The 14,974-nt window shown below is 46.3% G+C and overlaps 1 protein-coding gene across 4 annotated transcripts in view; it reads right to left on the bottom strand.

The window, feature by feature from the left end:
• The window catches only part of tho2 (THO complex subunit 2-like protein), a 113,815-nt gene that overhangs the window by 23,294 nt on the left and 75,547 nt on the right, over positions 1-14,974 (bottom strand). For all 4 annotated transcript variants that reach the window (XM_055073520.1, XM_050182723.2, XM_050182725.2 and 1 more), the window contains 4 exons: positions 9,931-10,088; positions 7,159-7,287; positions 1,642-1,773; positions 248-432 (listed from right to left, as the gene is read on the bottom strand). In XM_055073520.1, the coding sequence (XP_054929495.1) occupies positions 248-432; positions 1,642-1,773; positions 7,159-7,287; positions 9,931-10,088 (604 nt within the window). The remainder of the gene's footprint in view (positions 1-247; positions 433-1,641; positions 1,774-7,158; positions 7,288-9,930; positions 10,089-14,974) is intronic.

The raw sequence follows: 14,974 nt of genomic DNA, 5'->3' as shown, positions 1-14,974 counted from the left end.
ATTCCAGCACTTCAGTGACCAAGAGTGCCAATTTTGTCAACAGTGTTGTGTAAACAGCTGCATGTTTACATTTAACTACACAACAGATTGCATTACTTCCAGAGCTCACCAACTGGTCAGAGCCAGTAGAATTGTACATGTGTACAACAAACTCGTGAACGGGTACTTTTTCCAGCATACTTTTCATGCGACATGGTCTTCAAGGACACTGAAAGAGTAGGCAAAACAACAGCAGCTGAAAACACACCCTGTAGCCAAGACAAAAAGGTCTGGCCGCTTGTCCTTCTCTTCCTGCCGAATCTTCTCTATGCGCCTCTCCAGCGCCTGGCCCAAATTTGTCATCACAGGAAAGTGAGGCAGCACTTTGGTGAGCACAATCAAGCTGTTCCGGATTTGAACATAATCACCAGATTCTAGGCAGATCACAAGTGCCTGGAAGAAAGATAAGAAAAGTCATGGTCCAAACTACACACCTGAAGAACTCAAACAAGCAACAGCACTTTTCTTCAGACAGGAATAGACACATTTGTGCCAAAGCCCAACCCGACTGAGAAGCTTTCTTTTTGTGAAACCTTAGTACCACAATAGAGTGGATGACAATTTTTCCCTTTAATGACAGTAAAAAAGGAGACCAGCATGTCATCAGCATGTTGAGTTTGATCAAGGAGAAAAATGTGATACTGCAACACTGCATACTGTTTTTAGAGGTATGAAAACATGACAAAAATGGACAAATAACAAATCGGTTTACCGAAATCAAGACAAAAAAAAAAAAACTTGTATAAAGGCTTTCTAAAAGCGGGGCATTCATGAATGACAGGAAATATTTGAGCATGAGTTATCTGCCCTGTGCATTCTCTCAGGAACTGGTACCCCTGAGCAGCAACTATGGCTCCCTTGCACAATAATCCAGAACAGCCCTCACTTTCATCATTATCTCTCCTTTAAGACTCCAATTAAGTGTTGCTATCCTTTAAATATTCAAAAGAAACAAATATTTGACAATAAGAATGGTGTACTTTCATATTGAATATGAATAGAATAATTAGGGGCATGCAGATATCCAAAATTTAGAATTTTGCATGCCCCTAATTATTGTTCAGATGTGCTTCAAGTAGACAAACACTAAATCATGCACAGACTGCTAAAAATTAAAATTAAATTATGGGGTTTTACATGCCAAAACCATGATCTGATTATAAGGCGAGTCGTAGTGGACGACTCCGGAATAATTTGGACCACCTGGGGTTCTTTAACGTGCACCCAAATTGAAGTACACGGGTGTTTTCGCATTTTCACCTCCATCTAAAATGCGGCCGTCGTGGCAGAGATCGTGCACTGCTAGCTCCGTGGTCTCGTACAGTGGTGCTTATGTCTAAGTTGTCTTCACAGCATATACATCTACAGTGCATCTAGCTAAAAAATGCTTTCGAGCAACAAACCAACACTTACAGGTTAACGTTTTGTGTGTGTGTGTGTTCTTTCTCTTTTTCTGAACCATATTACTTTATTTAGTTCGACAATGACAGCTTCCAGAAATTATCAAACAATTAGCAGCAATAACTTAAGAAAACGTCACCAAGTAGAATATTTTACGCTAGGTTCAAGCAACATGAGTGGTCATTAAGAAAAGAGAAATACCTTAGTGATTTTGAAGTGCCATTTGTGACAGACGTGTCTGTAGTTCTCGTAGTCAACGTGATCAGTGGCAATGTCTGATGACTGGCTAGCACCACGAAACTTGGTCATGAAACCAGGGAAGTTGGCACACTCCTGCAAGAATTCAAAATGATGGCTGTAGCCCTAGCACCCAAGAACAAGCAATCCTCTCCAGCTATGCCTATTAGAGAATGAATCCACCAAAGCAGAAGCCTGGAGCCAGTGTTCACAACCGTAGCTAATCCCCTTGTTATGGCTGGCCTCTACGACAAAATTTAGGACGTGCACACCTGTGACCATTGGAGGCTGTGTGTGCATGTGCACCTTTGTGCCTTCTCCTCTTCATTTGGCTCATGGTGTCGGTGCCAGCATGGCGGAAGCAAGCACCAACATGTACAGAGCGCCAGTCGCAAGAGATACGAGGTTAGGTCCCCTCCCTCTTCTGGCCGAGCGTGTTCTTGAGAAGCTATAAAAAGCGCTGCTCGCTGACACCCCTCAGTTTTCCGCACGTGATTTAAGCGTTAATGTTCACTTTTCGTCAAGCAGTTTATCAAACAAGTCTATCAAGATGCAGTGATCCAACAGCAAATCGTCGTTAATTTGAACTTTGTCAATTCAGAAAATCGGATAATTCGGACTTGTTCTCCGGTCCCGGCAGGCGTATGCATTACCGTATCTACTGTCGAGCCTGCTTATAACGAACCTGAGCATTACGTAGCATCTGTTTGTTATACCCCGAAGTTCGTAGTAAGTGGACAGCTTAAAAAGAAAAAGAAAAAGTGGCTAGTCGAAACACAAAATTTATTTATTTGCAAATAAGTTCGTGATGCTTATCTGTTTCTGCAGTGCAAATCGAATGAGGGCGGTCTCCAGTTTATATAAAGCAGAAGTGTGGCCCTTGTCTATGCCAAGTTGCCTGAGGCTCTCTATGTAATGAATTGCTACAGGCACGCTTATAGGTACTGGCTCCAAGTTTCATTGTCATCCGATACCTCCGCATCGCTCTCCACCCAAACTTCACAAGCGATGCCCTCTTCCGTGCACGGTTACACAATATCAACGTCTTCATCAGCAGAAATAAAGTCATCCCAATCAGTGTCGTAGCCCCCCCCCCCACCATGTCGGAGTCGGCGACGCGCTGCCATGAATCGCCGTCAGACAAATCATCATTGGAAGCATCAGGCTCGGCACCAGGCACTGCGTCGAAGCCGGCCTTGCGGAAACAGTTCTGCACACAAGCGGCCGTCATCTCTGCCCAGGCCGCCTTCGCCATCTCAACGGCTGAATACAGAGAAGCACGGAGCGACAAGTTGGCGGTCAGCAAGTTGGCGCCTATATGATGCCTTAAATGCGCATATAATGCCCAAATCAATCAGCTGCATTTTCGAAGTGGTATTGGGCGGCAGGAAAAGTAGAGTAACTGCTGTCGGAGAATTTCGCACTTTGTGCACTAAGCAGTTGTCGAGCACAAACAGCACGCGCTTTCCTTGCCTCTGCATGTCGCGGTCAAACTTGCCCAGCCACTCTGCGAATAAATTGCGTGTAATCCACGCCTTAGTATTGTGCGTGTAGCACACAGGTACACAGCTCCGAAAGCAACGCAGCTTCTTTGATTTTCCGATTACAAAGGGCCCGCGCTAGTCGCTGCCATCCATATTAGTGCACAGAAGTACTGTAACGCATACTTTACTGTGCTTGCCGCCAGCACGAGTCGCCTTTCGTGGCGTGCATCGTGTCCGGCTGCATCTGATAAAATTACGCAGGTTCATCTGTGTTATGCACATCCTAATCCATGTAGCCTCTATGTCCGCATAGGTGGCCTTCCGCAGGCACTTTCTGTTCGTCAAGTTGGCGGCAGAGCTGGCAATCCTATCCCTTGTTCTTTAGAACCATCGAGATGGTTGACTCAGACGCGTTGCACTTCTTCACCAGCGTGCAGTTTTTGGCACCTTGAGACACTTCCTTCAAAATTGCTCGCTTCGTTGCCATGTTCGGCACTTTTCGTTTCGTGACTGCTGCAGGCATGGCATTCTCGTCCGCCATCCTGAATTACAACTCGGGTCCGGCTAGAGTGGAGAGGCCTGCTTCGCCGGTAACAGCCAGAAAAGAAAACTTCTGAACTTTAGCCGATGCCGTAGCGTGTGCGCTGAGACAGTGAGGGAGTTGCAAGAGCGAGGAGAGGGGAGCGGATTTGAGTGGACGGGCAGGAAGGTGATCTTGGAAGCCATACGCCGACACTCGTAGGCAGCGCGTTACAGTGAGGAGAGAGTAGAGGTTCACGAAACGGATAGTTCACCTCCGAGGAGGCTCAGGAATACAGACTGCGCGCGCAACGGGGTCGGAGGTTGTTATTTCGCACCGCGGTGGCGGGTTTATGCCGTCCGTTCACTGTAACCGGTCAGGGAGCTCTAAGACATTCGTTATGTGCGATTTTATGCCACCAAAATAATGTATATTTTGATGGTCGCACGGCTTTCGTTCGTTTTAAGCGAAAGTTCGTATTAAGTGGGGCCATTATATATGGGCTCGACTGTACTTGTATAATGATCGCAGCCCTGAATTTTGTTGACAAAATTAGGCTTTTTTCTTTCCCGCGTAGTGATAGCACCCTGAACTTCTAAGGATGCACGACTCCCATGCGTCCCCTGATATGTTGTTTTCCCACATAGTTCCCGTCTCCTGCAATCCGGCTTCGCCGTGTGGCTTTACGGCTGCGATCGCTATGCTTGCAGGGTAGTACAAGAGATGGCACGAGTGTTGCTCTGCTAACACCACCTAACGGCGGCGTTACTTGGGCACAAAAAGGAGAAGGCTTTTCTTCTTTGGCTCCGGGTCGGAAAGCGGCGCGGACGTTCCATGCGTGCGCCGATCCATGCTCCTGCGAGACCGTCTCGTGAGGCCTATACCGGAATGGTCGAATACGATCGTTCCACCGTTCGCATGATTGTACGCTCCAACGACCAGTCGTTTGTGTCCAGCATGGGGCGAACATATTCGCTCGCTCTCCGGTCGCGGCGAGTCGGACTTATTCGATTTGTCACGCGCCCACCAGCATGTTTCGTGGATAGCAACTAAGGCTAGCAGGCACTGGTCTATGAAAGGTGCAATAAATGCCCTTGAGATTGTTTGCACTACTGTGTTGTCGTTCCTTTTTCCCAAGAGCAAGGGTGAGAATCCCATAACTTGCCGCAGCGATATGTCGTGTACCAAGTCTAGCTGATGATGATCGTGCTTACCATCTGTCGAATGCTACGTAAATGACTATTAAAGACTTACCAAGCGATCTGCACGCACCCAAACAGATTCTTAAGCAGTTACCCCATTTCATTCCTTTCATCACTTTCTTCACATCCAAGAGAGAAAAAATATCTACAATCAAACTTGCCTTGGCTTTATTATTTGTAGACTTTACAATGGCTGTGGTCTACAACAACAAAAAAGGCGCCTTTCAATTCCTCTGGTCTGTACTCGCGGGCACGCAAACAATGGTGAGCAGGAATGACATTAGTCACATTTGAATTGATACATTAGAAGCGTACCCTATACACAGATAAGATTTTTGCCCACCCCTAGCGGGAACGTGCCACGTTAGGATTGTAGTGAAGACAAAAGCCACAGTTTTTGCAGCATGCCCGCCATGTGTTTCTGTCACTGGCCGCTGAGCGCGCCATCTCTGTTTCTGTCCCCTCAAACTGAACATGGCTCCTTATTGCCGCAAACTTGCCAGTATTAGCAATGTTATCCATCATTGATAAGGCAGAAACTGCTTGAATCCATGTAATACACTCACACGAAAAAAAAATCACGTTCGGCACGTTCGGCTTGCTCCATTGGCCGCCATTTTTGTTTTGATGTCCTGCGCTGTTACAGTGGCAGCTGCCTGTTTGTTGACCTGTTGTCATCCCGCAGCAAACACGCGATGAAACAAGTGGAAAATTTACCCTGTGTAATGATCACACCCCTAAATTTGCATCAATTTCTCACGAAAAAAAAAAAGTGCGATCATTGTGGGAGTAATTGTGGTATTCAATGCAATCAGACTCTTGTTAAATCAGACATCTTTGGCTGCACATTGGTTAATTTGGACAACTCTAGGAGCTCAGCAACCACTGAGCACCTCAAATGTGCGATGCAAAAGAGCAAAAAACGGCGCTAGCATCCAACTGATACGAAGCAACGAAGTCCGCATAGCAGCCGCGGTTTCATCTGCAGCAGTTGTGCCAAACAGTGATTTCGTTTTGACTCAGTGCAAAGCTGTTGAGGATGTAGTGCACCGGCTCTATCGCGACAGATGGACAATTTGTTGGCAACCAGCTTACTGGTGAAATCATAACCGGGATGTGTGCGTGGTAGTGAAGAGCGCGTCAGATGAAGATGCATGCCGTGGCTGCGCTGCAAAGGAAGTCGCGAGACCTACAACAATGTGAGTGTAAATCAGTCACGAGATGACGAGAATTGAAGCTTCTGCACTGCTTTTATGGAAAGACCCACCAAGGTTGCTTAGTGGCTATGGTGTTGGGCTGCTAAGCACGAGGTCGCGGGATCGAATCGCGGCATTTTGGCAGGGGCGAAATGCGAAAACATCCGTATACTTGTTTGTGTTTGTTAAATATTTCAGCTCCACTATGAAGGTGGTGGTGACACAGGTGTGGCCCTGACTTAAGTTGTAGTTCGTAAGGCCTTCTAGTTCACCGCAGTACAGTAAAACCATTTATTTTGATTTCTTGAAACTAAAGAAAAGAAGAAGACAAAGACAGGAAGAGAAAACACAAATTTCACCAAATGACTAATTATCAAGGGTATCAAAATAACCATGAACAAATGCTTACTACATCAATACACTTTAATTCACTTAATGAATGAGCAAATCCTGTTTCTATTTTGCCCAAAATCAGTGCAGAAGCTGCAATTCTCATCATTTTGCGTCTGATTAGTGCTTGCAGTGGCAAAAGCCTCCCAACTTCCTTTGCAGTAAGGCCATGGCGCAAGACCTGCATCTTATAATCTTCATCTTCACCTGCATTTTCACTAACACACGCCCATCCTTATTATTTTTTCGCTAGTGGCTGGCGACAGCATCGCAACGAAGCCAGCAGGTTTGATGCCACTGTGCGGTACTGCAGTAGAATTGCTCTTCATCCTCGATAGCTTCTGCCATGTTTAGCATTGCATCCACATTGCAATGAGCCAGAATGAAACTAATGTTTGCTGCAACTGCTGTGAACAAAATCATAGTCACCATTGACACAATCATAGATAGCGAACACGTTAAACTTGGAATCACCTTTGGAATCACCAGTGATGTTGGTCACTATGAGTTCTTTGTTGCAACTGTCAAACCCCAACAGTTAGCAAAAGCAAATATGGAGGCTGTGTAAGATAACTAGTCTTGTGGTGCAGCATATCGATGGGCATACAGACACATTCAAAGTTGAAAGAACCAGTAACAGCCACCTCTATAAAACAAGCCAGTAAATGAAAAAAGCACATAGCACTCACTTTGTCAAAGATGGCCTTATCACTGTGCCAGCGCATCACCGTCTCCAACATGGAGCAAAGGAAGCGACCATACCTATTGGCCTCATTCTCTGTACACGCTGTTACAGTGTATGTGATGTCACAAAAGATCTGCAGGAGAAGGCAAGTGAGCTGCAGGTTAGAGAGACAATGAACATAGAAAATGCAGGTCGATGTAGACTGATGTGGTATCTTTCTAGGACAATATATGCACTATATCGGCAACAACAAAGCTTTAGTAACAGAGCAAATAAATTAATGTAAAGGTCAACGGTAGGCAGTGGTACATTGAAAAAAAAAAGAAAGAGGTTCAGGAAAAAGAGGTTCAGAGACAATATGCAAAACCTGCCAAGTGCACTCGAGCTAGAATCGTAGTTAGGGGTGGACACAGCTTTTTGAAATAGTCAATTTGGTCAAAATTTTGTATTTTCTGATTTATTTAATTTTTGCAATCCTAGGGCTTTTTTTTTTTTGCCTCATGGTGAAGTATAACAAAATATAACTATGCACCGCCATCTTGGTATCACCGTAAACAGGAGACTAGAGCTTGAGACAGCTGGCATCTAAGTCTGCGATAGCCTGCAATACTAAGTTTGCTATCTTTTTGAATATTGGGATAACCTGCAATACTAAGCTTGCTATCTTTTTCAATATTTTACACTATTTGTTGCAACTGTTGTTTATATTTTTACTTATACAGTGAACAGGAGGTCCCATTAATGTCTTTGACCTCGGGACCTCCTCCTGCACCTTGTTGCCTTGTACTATATCTTGTCTATTAATAATAAAACCTCATTCATGCACACAAAAATAAAAGCAAAACAAAAGTGACTGCAAAAAGAGAAAACTAGCATCGTGAGTCATTACTGCAGTCAACTGGCAAATGCCGAAAGCTCCTATTGGCTGACACAGATTTGAATCAGCGGCACACTTGTTTCGAGTGCGTTTCGGCAACGGTGAGCTGTGCATTTTGAGCATTTCCGAGACTGACATTTCAAGATCTGCCTCACTGGTAAAGGACTGCTGTCCAGGCAGGTTTAAGGTGCTCTAAGGCCTTGTTGCAATGATTCTGACAAGCAAAGCTTTGGACAACATTTTCCCAGATTTTAATTTTCAGGCAGTTGCTGTCACTCATCCCTTCACCATTTTGCAAATAATGAAGGTAGAATCGTTCTGTTCGTTGCACATACAGTAGAACCCCGCTGTTACGTTCCTCACTGCTGCGTTTTCCCGGCTGCTACGTCGTTTTCATCCGGTCCCGGCATAGCTTCCATAGGATCCAATGTATAAGGAACCCCGCTGTTACGTAGTAGCTGTGAAAACGTTCCCGCGTGATACGTCGCAACTTAGTACCGCGAACCCGCCTGGGCTAAAGTAGGCAACGCGCTCCAACCGCCATTTTCGCTTTTGACGAGTTTTGGCTGGGCTTGGCCGGGCTTGGCTATGGAACTGGCTGCAAGAAGCCGCACGCCAGTTCGAGAGGCCGCCACTAAGTGGCCATTCGTGAAAAATGCTCTCACTATCATCACTGTGATTACGGTCACCGCATGGTTGTTGGACGAGTCGACTCACGGAGGAAGGAAACTCAGGAGAGGCCCTGACGTCAGTCTTTGTGAAGCTAAAGTGAAACCGGAAGTTGGCGTTGCTCCGCCTATCAGGCCAGCTCTCCTCTCTTGCTTACATTTCTCCCACGCCGCGCTGCGCGCAACCGGGCTGCTCGGACGCGCGCGCTCCGCAGCAATACTAAACAATCATTAGCACGTTAGCATGATTACGCCAAAGAGCAAAATTTCCCGCGGATATTCCTTCGTCCGTTGCCATTGCCGTGGCGCGGTGACGACGAGGAGCATGAGCCGCATGATGCCGGGGAGTTGCCAAATCCTAGCTTTGGAGAAGCCGTCGCGGCTCTGGACCTTCTCCGCAGGTACGTCGTACCTCACAGCGACGCTGACAGCAATGCGGCCTTCCAGGCTATTGAGAAACGTGTGGCGATTTCTAGCGAGCGAAAGAAACGGCAAGCCACCATTCTAGACTTTTTTAAGTCATAAGCGCACTCTGTGGAAATAAATTGTCTATAGTTGAAGCTGCACTTTTTTCATTCATTTTCGGAGCTTTCCTCACTGTTGCGTTTTCCGGGCTGTTACGTTTTTTTTTCCCCCGGTCCGGTGAAAAACATATGAACGGGGTTCCACTGTAATTCCTGAAGCATTGAGGAGTGCTATAAGGCTGTTTACTTTTGTCTACATGCCATAAATATTGTTATAATTCAGCTGTTGCAGAAGCCATTCCTAAGGCAATATGCATAATAAAGTTGAAGACAAATGCACGTTTCCAGTAAAAATTTCATAAATCTTTTATGCTGAATTACATGCTAACACAGGGTCATTTTTTTCTTCTTAATTTTCAAGTTCAATATGAATGAGGCTGACTGCAGTACTAAGGAAATCTGGCATCGCTGCCTTTGGAAGCGACATGTTGGGATTGCAAGGACACATAAGGTCTGACATGTGTAGAGCACTGCTTGGCTTAATGGCAACAGCTGCTGAAATAAAATTTTCTGGAATAAAATCTTCACAAGTCTTTGTTTCTCCATAATACATCTTGCCTTTATGTTTGCTCACATGTGTGACAAGTAAATGAAGAAATGAAAACATACAACTGGAACTACTGCACAATGACCAACTCCACATTTGCAATGTGCAGTTCAACAACTTCCCTGTTGAAAAGGAAAGCAATCCTGATGAATCACCTCACCTTGTCATAGCAGATAAGGGTAGAGAAGTTGGGCGTCTTGAGGATGTGGATCAAATGAACAAACTTGGCACAGTACAAGGCGTCCAATGCTGTGAATGTGCAGCGTGGAAACACACACAACTGCAGGAACTGCATGATGGTCTCGTTCTTGGATGACCCTGTGCATAAATTAAATGGAAAAAGATCCACCCTTAACAAAAATGCAAGAGGAAGAGGTACCATCCCAAGTCAACTGTCTTTCCCAGCTTAAAATTTCCATACATATTCCTATAGTCGGGCACAACTTTGGAAAAAAGGGGAGGCCCCGCCCAGATGACCGAAGCGCGACAGCCGATTGCCTTCGCGACTAAAATAGTCCCACTCGAAAAATCGTGCTCCTGAAACGCGTAATTCTCAGTATAAATAAAGACTTTTGTATTTTGATGACTGGTTTAGTAGAGCTCTCATGTGCTACAGCACATGCCGGATAGCGACAAAAAAATAACCCCATGCCTTCTACAACGCTGCCCGTCGTCTGCTCTTTACCTTCATTGCAAGTGATGAAAGTAGAAAGAGCAGCTCTGCATGGCTTTTGCGCTTGCTTGCATGTACATGGCATATCTACTACTCGTTTTCCAAGCTTAAAATGAATCCGTTGTTATTGAAAAAGTACTTATATAGAACAATGCATTTATCGCAACCATTACAAACCTGGGGCAAGAATACGGTCGAGGCAGGAAGGTACAAAGATGCTTCATTCATCGTTTTAAATAAGTACCCTTGGTTTTAAATAGCATAAAATTTAAATATTTTTGGTTTTGTGTTTTCACAATTTCACAGCAGACATTTTACAGCTAGCGCGTGCAGTGAGCACTGGTGGACAGCAATCAATCGACGGTGCTACACAACGCTCGAACACCGTCACTAGACGCTCGGCTATCTCACTGCTGACAATGATCGTTCACGCTAAGTTGATGGTGACAAATCTTTGCGTTGAAGGCTTCTTCTGCAAATATTTTGTGTTGAGACACTCTTAGGTTTGTTTCATTAACGCACACTTTTCCGATTTCTCCTGAGAATGGTTTCGCTCCATCACTTCACCCCGTTCGACGAAAAACGCAGCGACACAGTACGCGAACACACCCGCCGTTAACAGTAGGCACCAGTCTTTGGAAAACTTTACTCGTCGTAGCGTCACTCGGGAGCGAAATAAAAAACATGGAATAAACACGCAGGATGTGTGTTCGTAGCGGTCACCGCAGGATCCTGTTTTCAGGCAAAGCGTAGCACAGCGCCAGCAATGCTCGCTGCAATGTTCCTTCGCCGGATCACAGCTCAGAATAAGCGCACGCAGCACAAATGCCGCATCATAAGCTCGTAATATTTCCGGCATGATAGACCATCACTAACAGTTCTGGAATTCACTCTGACGAGGGGCTGAAGCACACAGTTGACGCCACCTCGCCCAGTTCGAAGCGCGGGCGGCCATCTTCTCCGTCGGTGGGCTAACCAGCCGTCCGGCTGATGACGTTAGTCCAGTGCGCGCGCCCATTGGTGGGTGCTCGTGTGCCTCCGCCTCGGAGGAGTAAATGCCCCCTTTTTTCTAAAGTTGTATCCGACTATAGGTGCATGTGGTAATATTAAATAAACAAGCACCTCAGCAGGTAGACAACTTACAAACTGCAAAAATGTCATCAAAGCAGTTGTGGCAAAGTGAGAGGAAGATATACTTTCATAACTTGAGGACATAATACTGATGCAAAAGTTGCCTTTGCCTGCTAGTGGAGCAATCAACACATGTATCGCTAGCAACACATTAAAGCGTGCTTTGTCGAGATTGGGAGCTGCAAGCAAACAAGTGCAGTGCATATATCATGTGGTGGCCACTGTGTCTGCAAAGTACTAACCAGCCGCATGGAATGAAAACTGCTGAAATACCAAATAGAAAGCTGCACAACCTTTCTCACGAGGGAGTCCCACTTCCAACCAGAAAGTCAAGGCCAAACGCACTAATTCCTTCACGTAACGTAGGCGCACTGCCTGCAATGTCGTCGTTTATGGCATGTGACCTCGAAAAATCATCTAACACCGAACACGCAATATTATTACTGGGAGTGCGCTGTGCAGCAAAATGAGGAAAAGGAGAATAAAATAAAAAGGTGGGGCGCACGACACGAGTGTAAGTCGATCCCATGGCTCCAGTAAGAAAGAAGCCAGGGAAGAAGTGGCAAATGTGGCGTGTGCATGCTGGTTCAGCGGCCTCACGGGGATTGCCTAGCTGACAGATTTGCTCCGGCCTGCGTGTCAGGTGCCACGTGGTCTGCACTGAACGTGTGCATAATGTCGCTCGATGGCTTTTCAGTTTGTGTGCAGAAAGTAAATACAGCACAAAGACCACTTATAAAGTGGATGACCACTTATAGTGCAGGACTGGATATAATGTGGCCTTATCTGACTCCAGTTTATGTTCCCATAGAACTCAATGTATACGCATGCTGCTTATGGTGGAATTGCACGAGTCGAAATAGCAGTTATAATGCGGTTGCCTGAAAATTCGCAGACAAGCAAGGCAGCAAGCCCGCTTCTCAATGACGCGTGTTGGCCAGGTCGAGAGCGACGAGGGTGATGTGAAAGAGCAGGAGGAGACATGGAGTACTGAAAGAACAAGGAACGAAGAGACAAAAAAGGGAATTTTTTTTCCTTTGCTTTATGCGTTCGTGTGATCTCATGCCTGATCAAGGTGTATTTGTCTATGTGTACGAACATTTATCAAAGGCGAGCTTCCTGCGACAGCATGCAGTCCGACACCCCCACCATCTAGGCCTAACCAGCGCCGTCTCGTCTGGAGTCGGCAGCCAAAGTTGCAGTTTGGTGAAGAGTCAATGAAATGCTTCGCAATGGCTGTATGGCCCTTGGAAAATGGAGGAACCACCTTGCTAACGAAAGTGAGGGAACATCCTGGCCATATGGTTCGATTCCCAGACCCACACGGCAATGGGGCCTGGTGAGGGGCCCATAATGATAAAACTTTCAAAAACGCAATAAGCTGCACTCACACACCCCTCATGCTGCATGCTTGCTTGTATCTATTAGTCTGTTACTGCTTTGCATTCATTGCAACTAAAACGATGAAAAAATCACAGACCCACAACAATGGCAGCTATTTGTTAAGCAGCAAGCGTGACTAGGTAGGAGGGAGTCCCGATTCTGTGCCACAGTCGTGACAGTAGTGTCAGCAAACAGTAGTGACATGGTTTCATCCCATTTCGGTACCAAATAGTAGATCCCTGATATATCGAACTCGGATATACAGTCACTGACTGATTTTTCGGACTCCAAAAATTCGGACATGCTCGATTATTCGGTCTGCTTTGCCACACCGCCATTCTCCCCATAGACCATAATGTATAACAACTGCCGAAAGTTCGGACACCTTGCAACCTCTTGTCTGATTTTTCGGACAATCCTTGAGCCAACTCGATCGAAAGCAGCATGCACCGACTCTGACCGGTGGTGCATGGTTCAACTTGCTGAAAGCCATTTTTGTTTTGAACGGAGCCTCCTTGCTGCCCCACGAAGTGGCGCTACTGAAAATCCCCGATCATCATCGTTTCTGCCCGGTTCGTGGCTACAGCAGTTCCGGTCTCAGCTTAGTAAGCCATGTCAAGACAATCCAGCAGCTGAGTTGTTTGTTTCTTCGTGCACGACACTGTGAGTAAGCCACGTTTTTCGTTTGTGCGACTGGTATCGGCGTGACAGCGTGGTGACGTTTGCTTTGTGTGCTGTGTCGAGGTTGTGGTGATGCAATGTGGCATACGGAAACATAGTGTCAAGTGTCTAATGGCGACTGCGCTGGGGAATGCCGGCAAGCGGGTGCCAGGAGCGTAGGATTTGCTGCCTTCCGATGTGCACCCTACTGACGCCGAAAGTGTTCTGCCGAGACCTGTGCAGTGGTTCCGGACACCGTCTCATTTGACAGTTTCACAGGTGCTCACGCTGCTGTACTGACATGCGCAGAACTCGATGACGGCGAGATCATTCCTCAGGTTTCTGCTGCACCGCCGGACGATGACTTCGAGTCGGAAGATGACGCACCATGTGCTACGCTGCCGTCGCATGCGGAGCGTGCACAAGCAGTGACTGTGCTTTCAGCCACCCTCTCCGAGATTCAGGCTTATCTGATTGCGTGTAAAGGGCACAGCGTGCAATGGCGCATTCACGATTTCTTCAAGCCTATTGCCGAGCCCGAATAAGTGCGTAGAAATGAAGGATTTCTTTTTTTTTTTTTTATCTGCTTTTTCGGACACCTGTTTATTCGGACATTTCTGCAGCCCCCGTGAGGTCCAAATAAACTGTCGGCGACTGTACCAAATTATTGTCTATATTGAACGTTGCAACGCGCCCTTGTAAGTGCACTTCTAAGGGAGACGCGATTGCCTCTCACGTCGTCGGAAATATTTGATGCCGACAAATTTGAAATGGCACTGTTTTGGCACATGCTGTGAAACGGATTGAATCTGGCGGATAGTACATGATGGAGGAAAAATGAGCAGGGTGCTCTCAGTTTTGAACGCTGCGCATATGGATGGATCGTGCAAACTGCATTATCAGCAACAACAGATTACCAACCTGCTTCAAGATTGCAAAAGGCCGCCCGGCCCAATATGCATGGACGACATGTGATCTTTAGTCTGAGTGGCTCCGGGCATGTGATGCCGAACTGGAGATGCTGCATCACCAGTTTGTCTTCTCGTAGACAAAGCCTTTCCGCAAACAGCATTTTAGGATAGTACGAGTCCCCAAAACGAATCCGACCCCAAGCCCCACTTGGACGGATCTTTACATTGCAGTTTGAATTTAACAAAATCACCACACACCACATCTGCACTTCACGGAAGGACCCCCCTCCCAATAATGCGCCAGCAGCACACAAGACTTGTCGCTGTGCGATTTGTGGGTCCTTGCTGAACACATTTCAATTGTGCTCGCACAGTTACATCAAGTGAAAATGGACTGGGGTGTTCTGCCAGCTGAAAGCCATACTTTAGAAACTAAGAGTGTGTTG

This window comes from Dermacentor andersoni, chromosome 4, assembly GCF_023375885.2.
Source record: "Dermacentor andersoni chromosome 4, qqDerAnde1_hic_scaffold, whole genome shotgun sequence".
In the NCBI taxonomy this organism is placed as follows: Eukaryota; Metazoa; Arthropoda; class Arachnida; order Ixodida; family Ixodidae; genus Dermacentor; species Dermacentor andersoni.
Note: the sequence above shows the minus strand (reverse complement) of the source record. Positions and strands in the feature narration are given on the sequence as shown.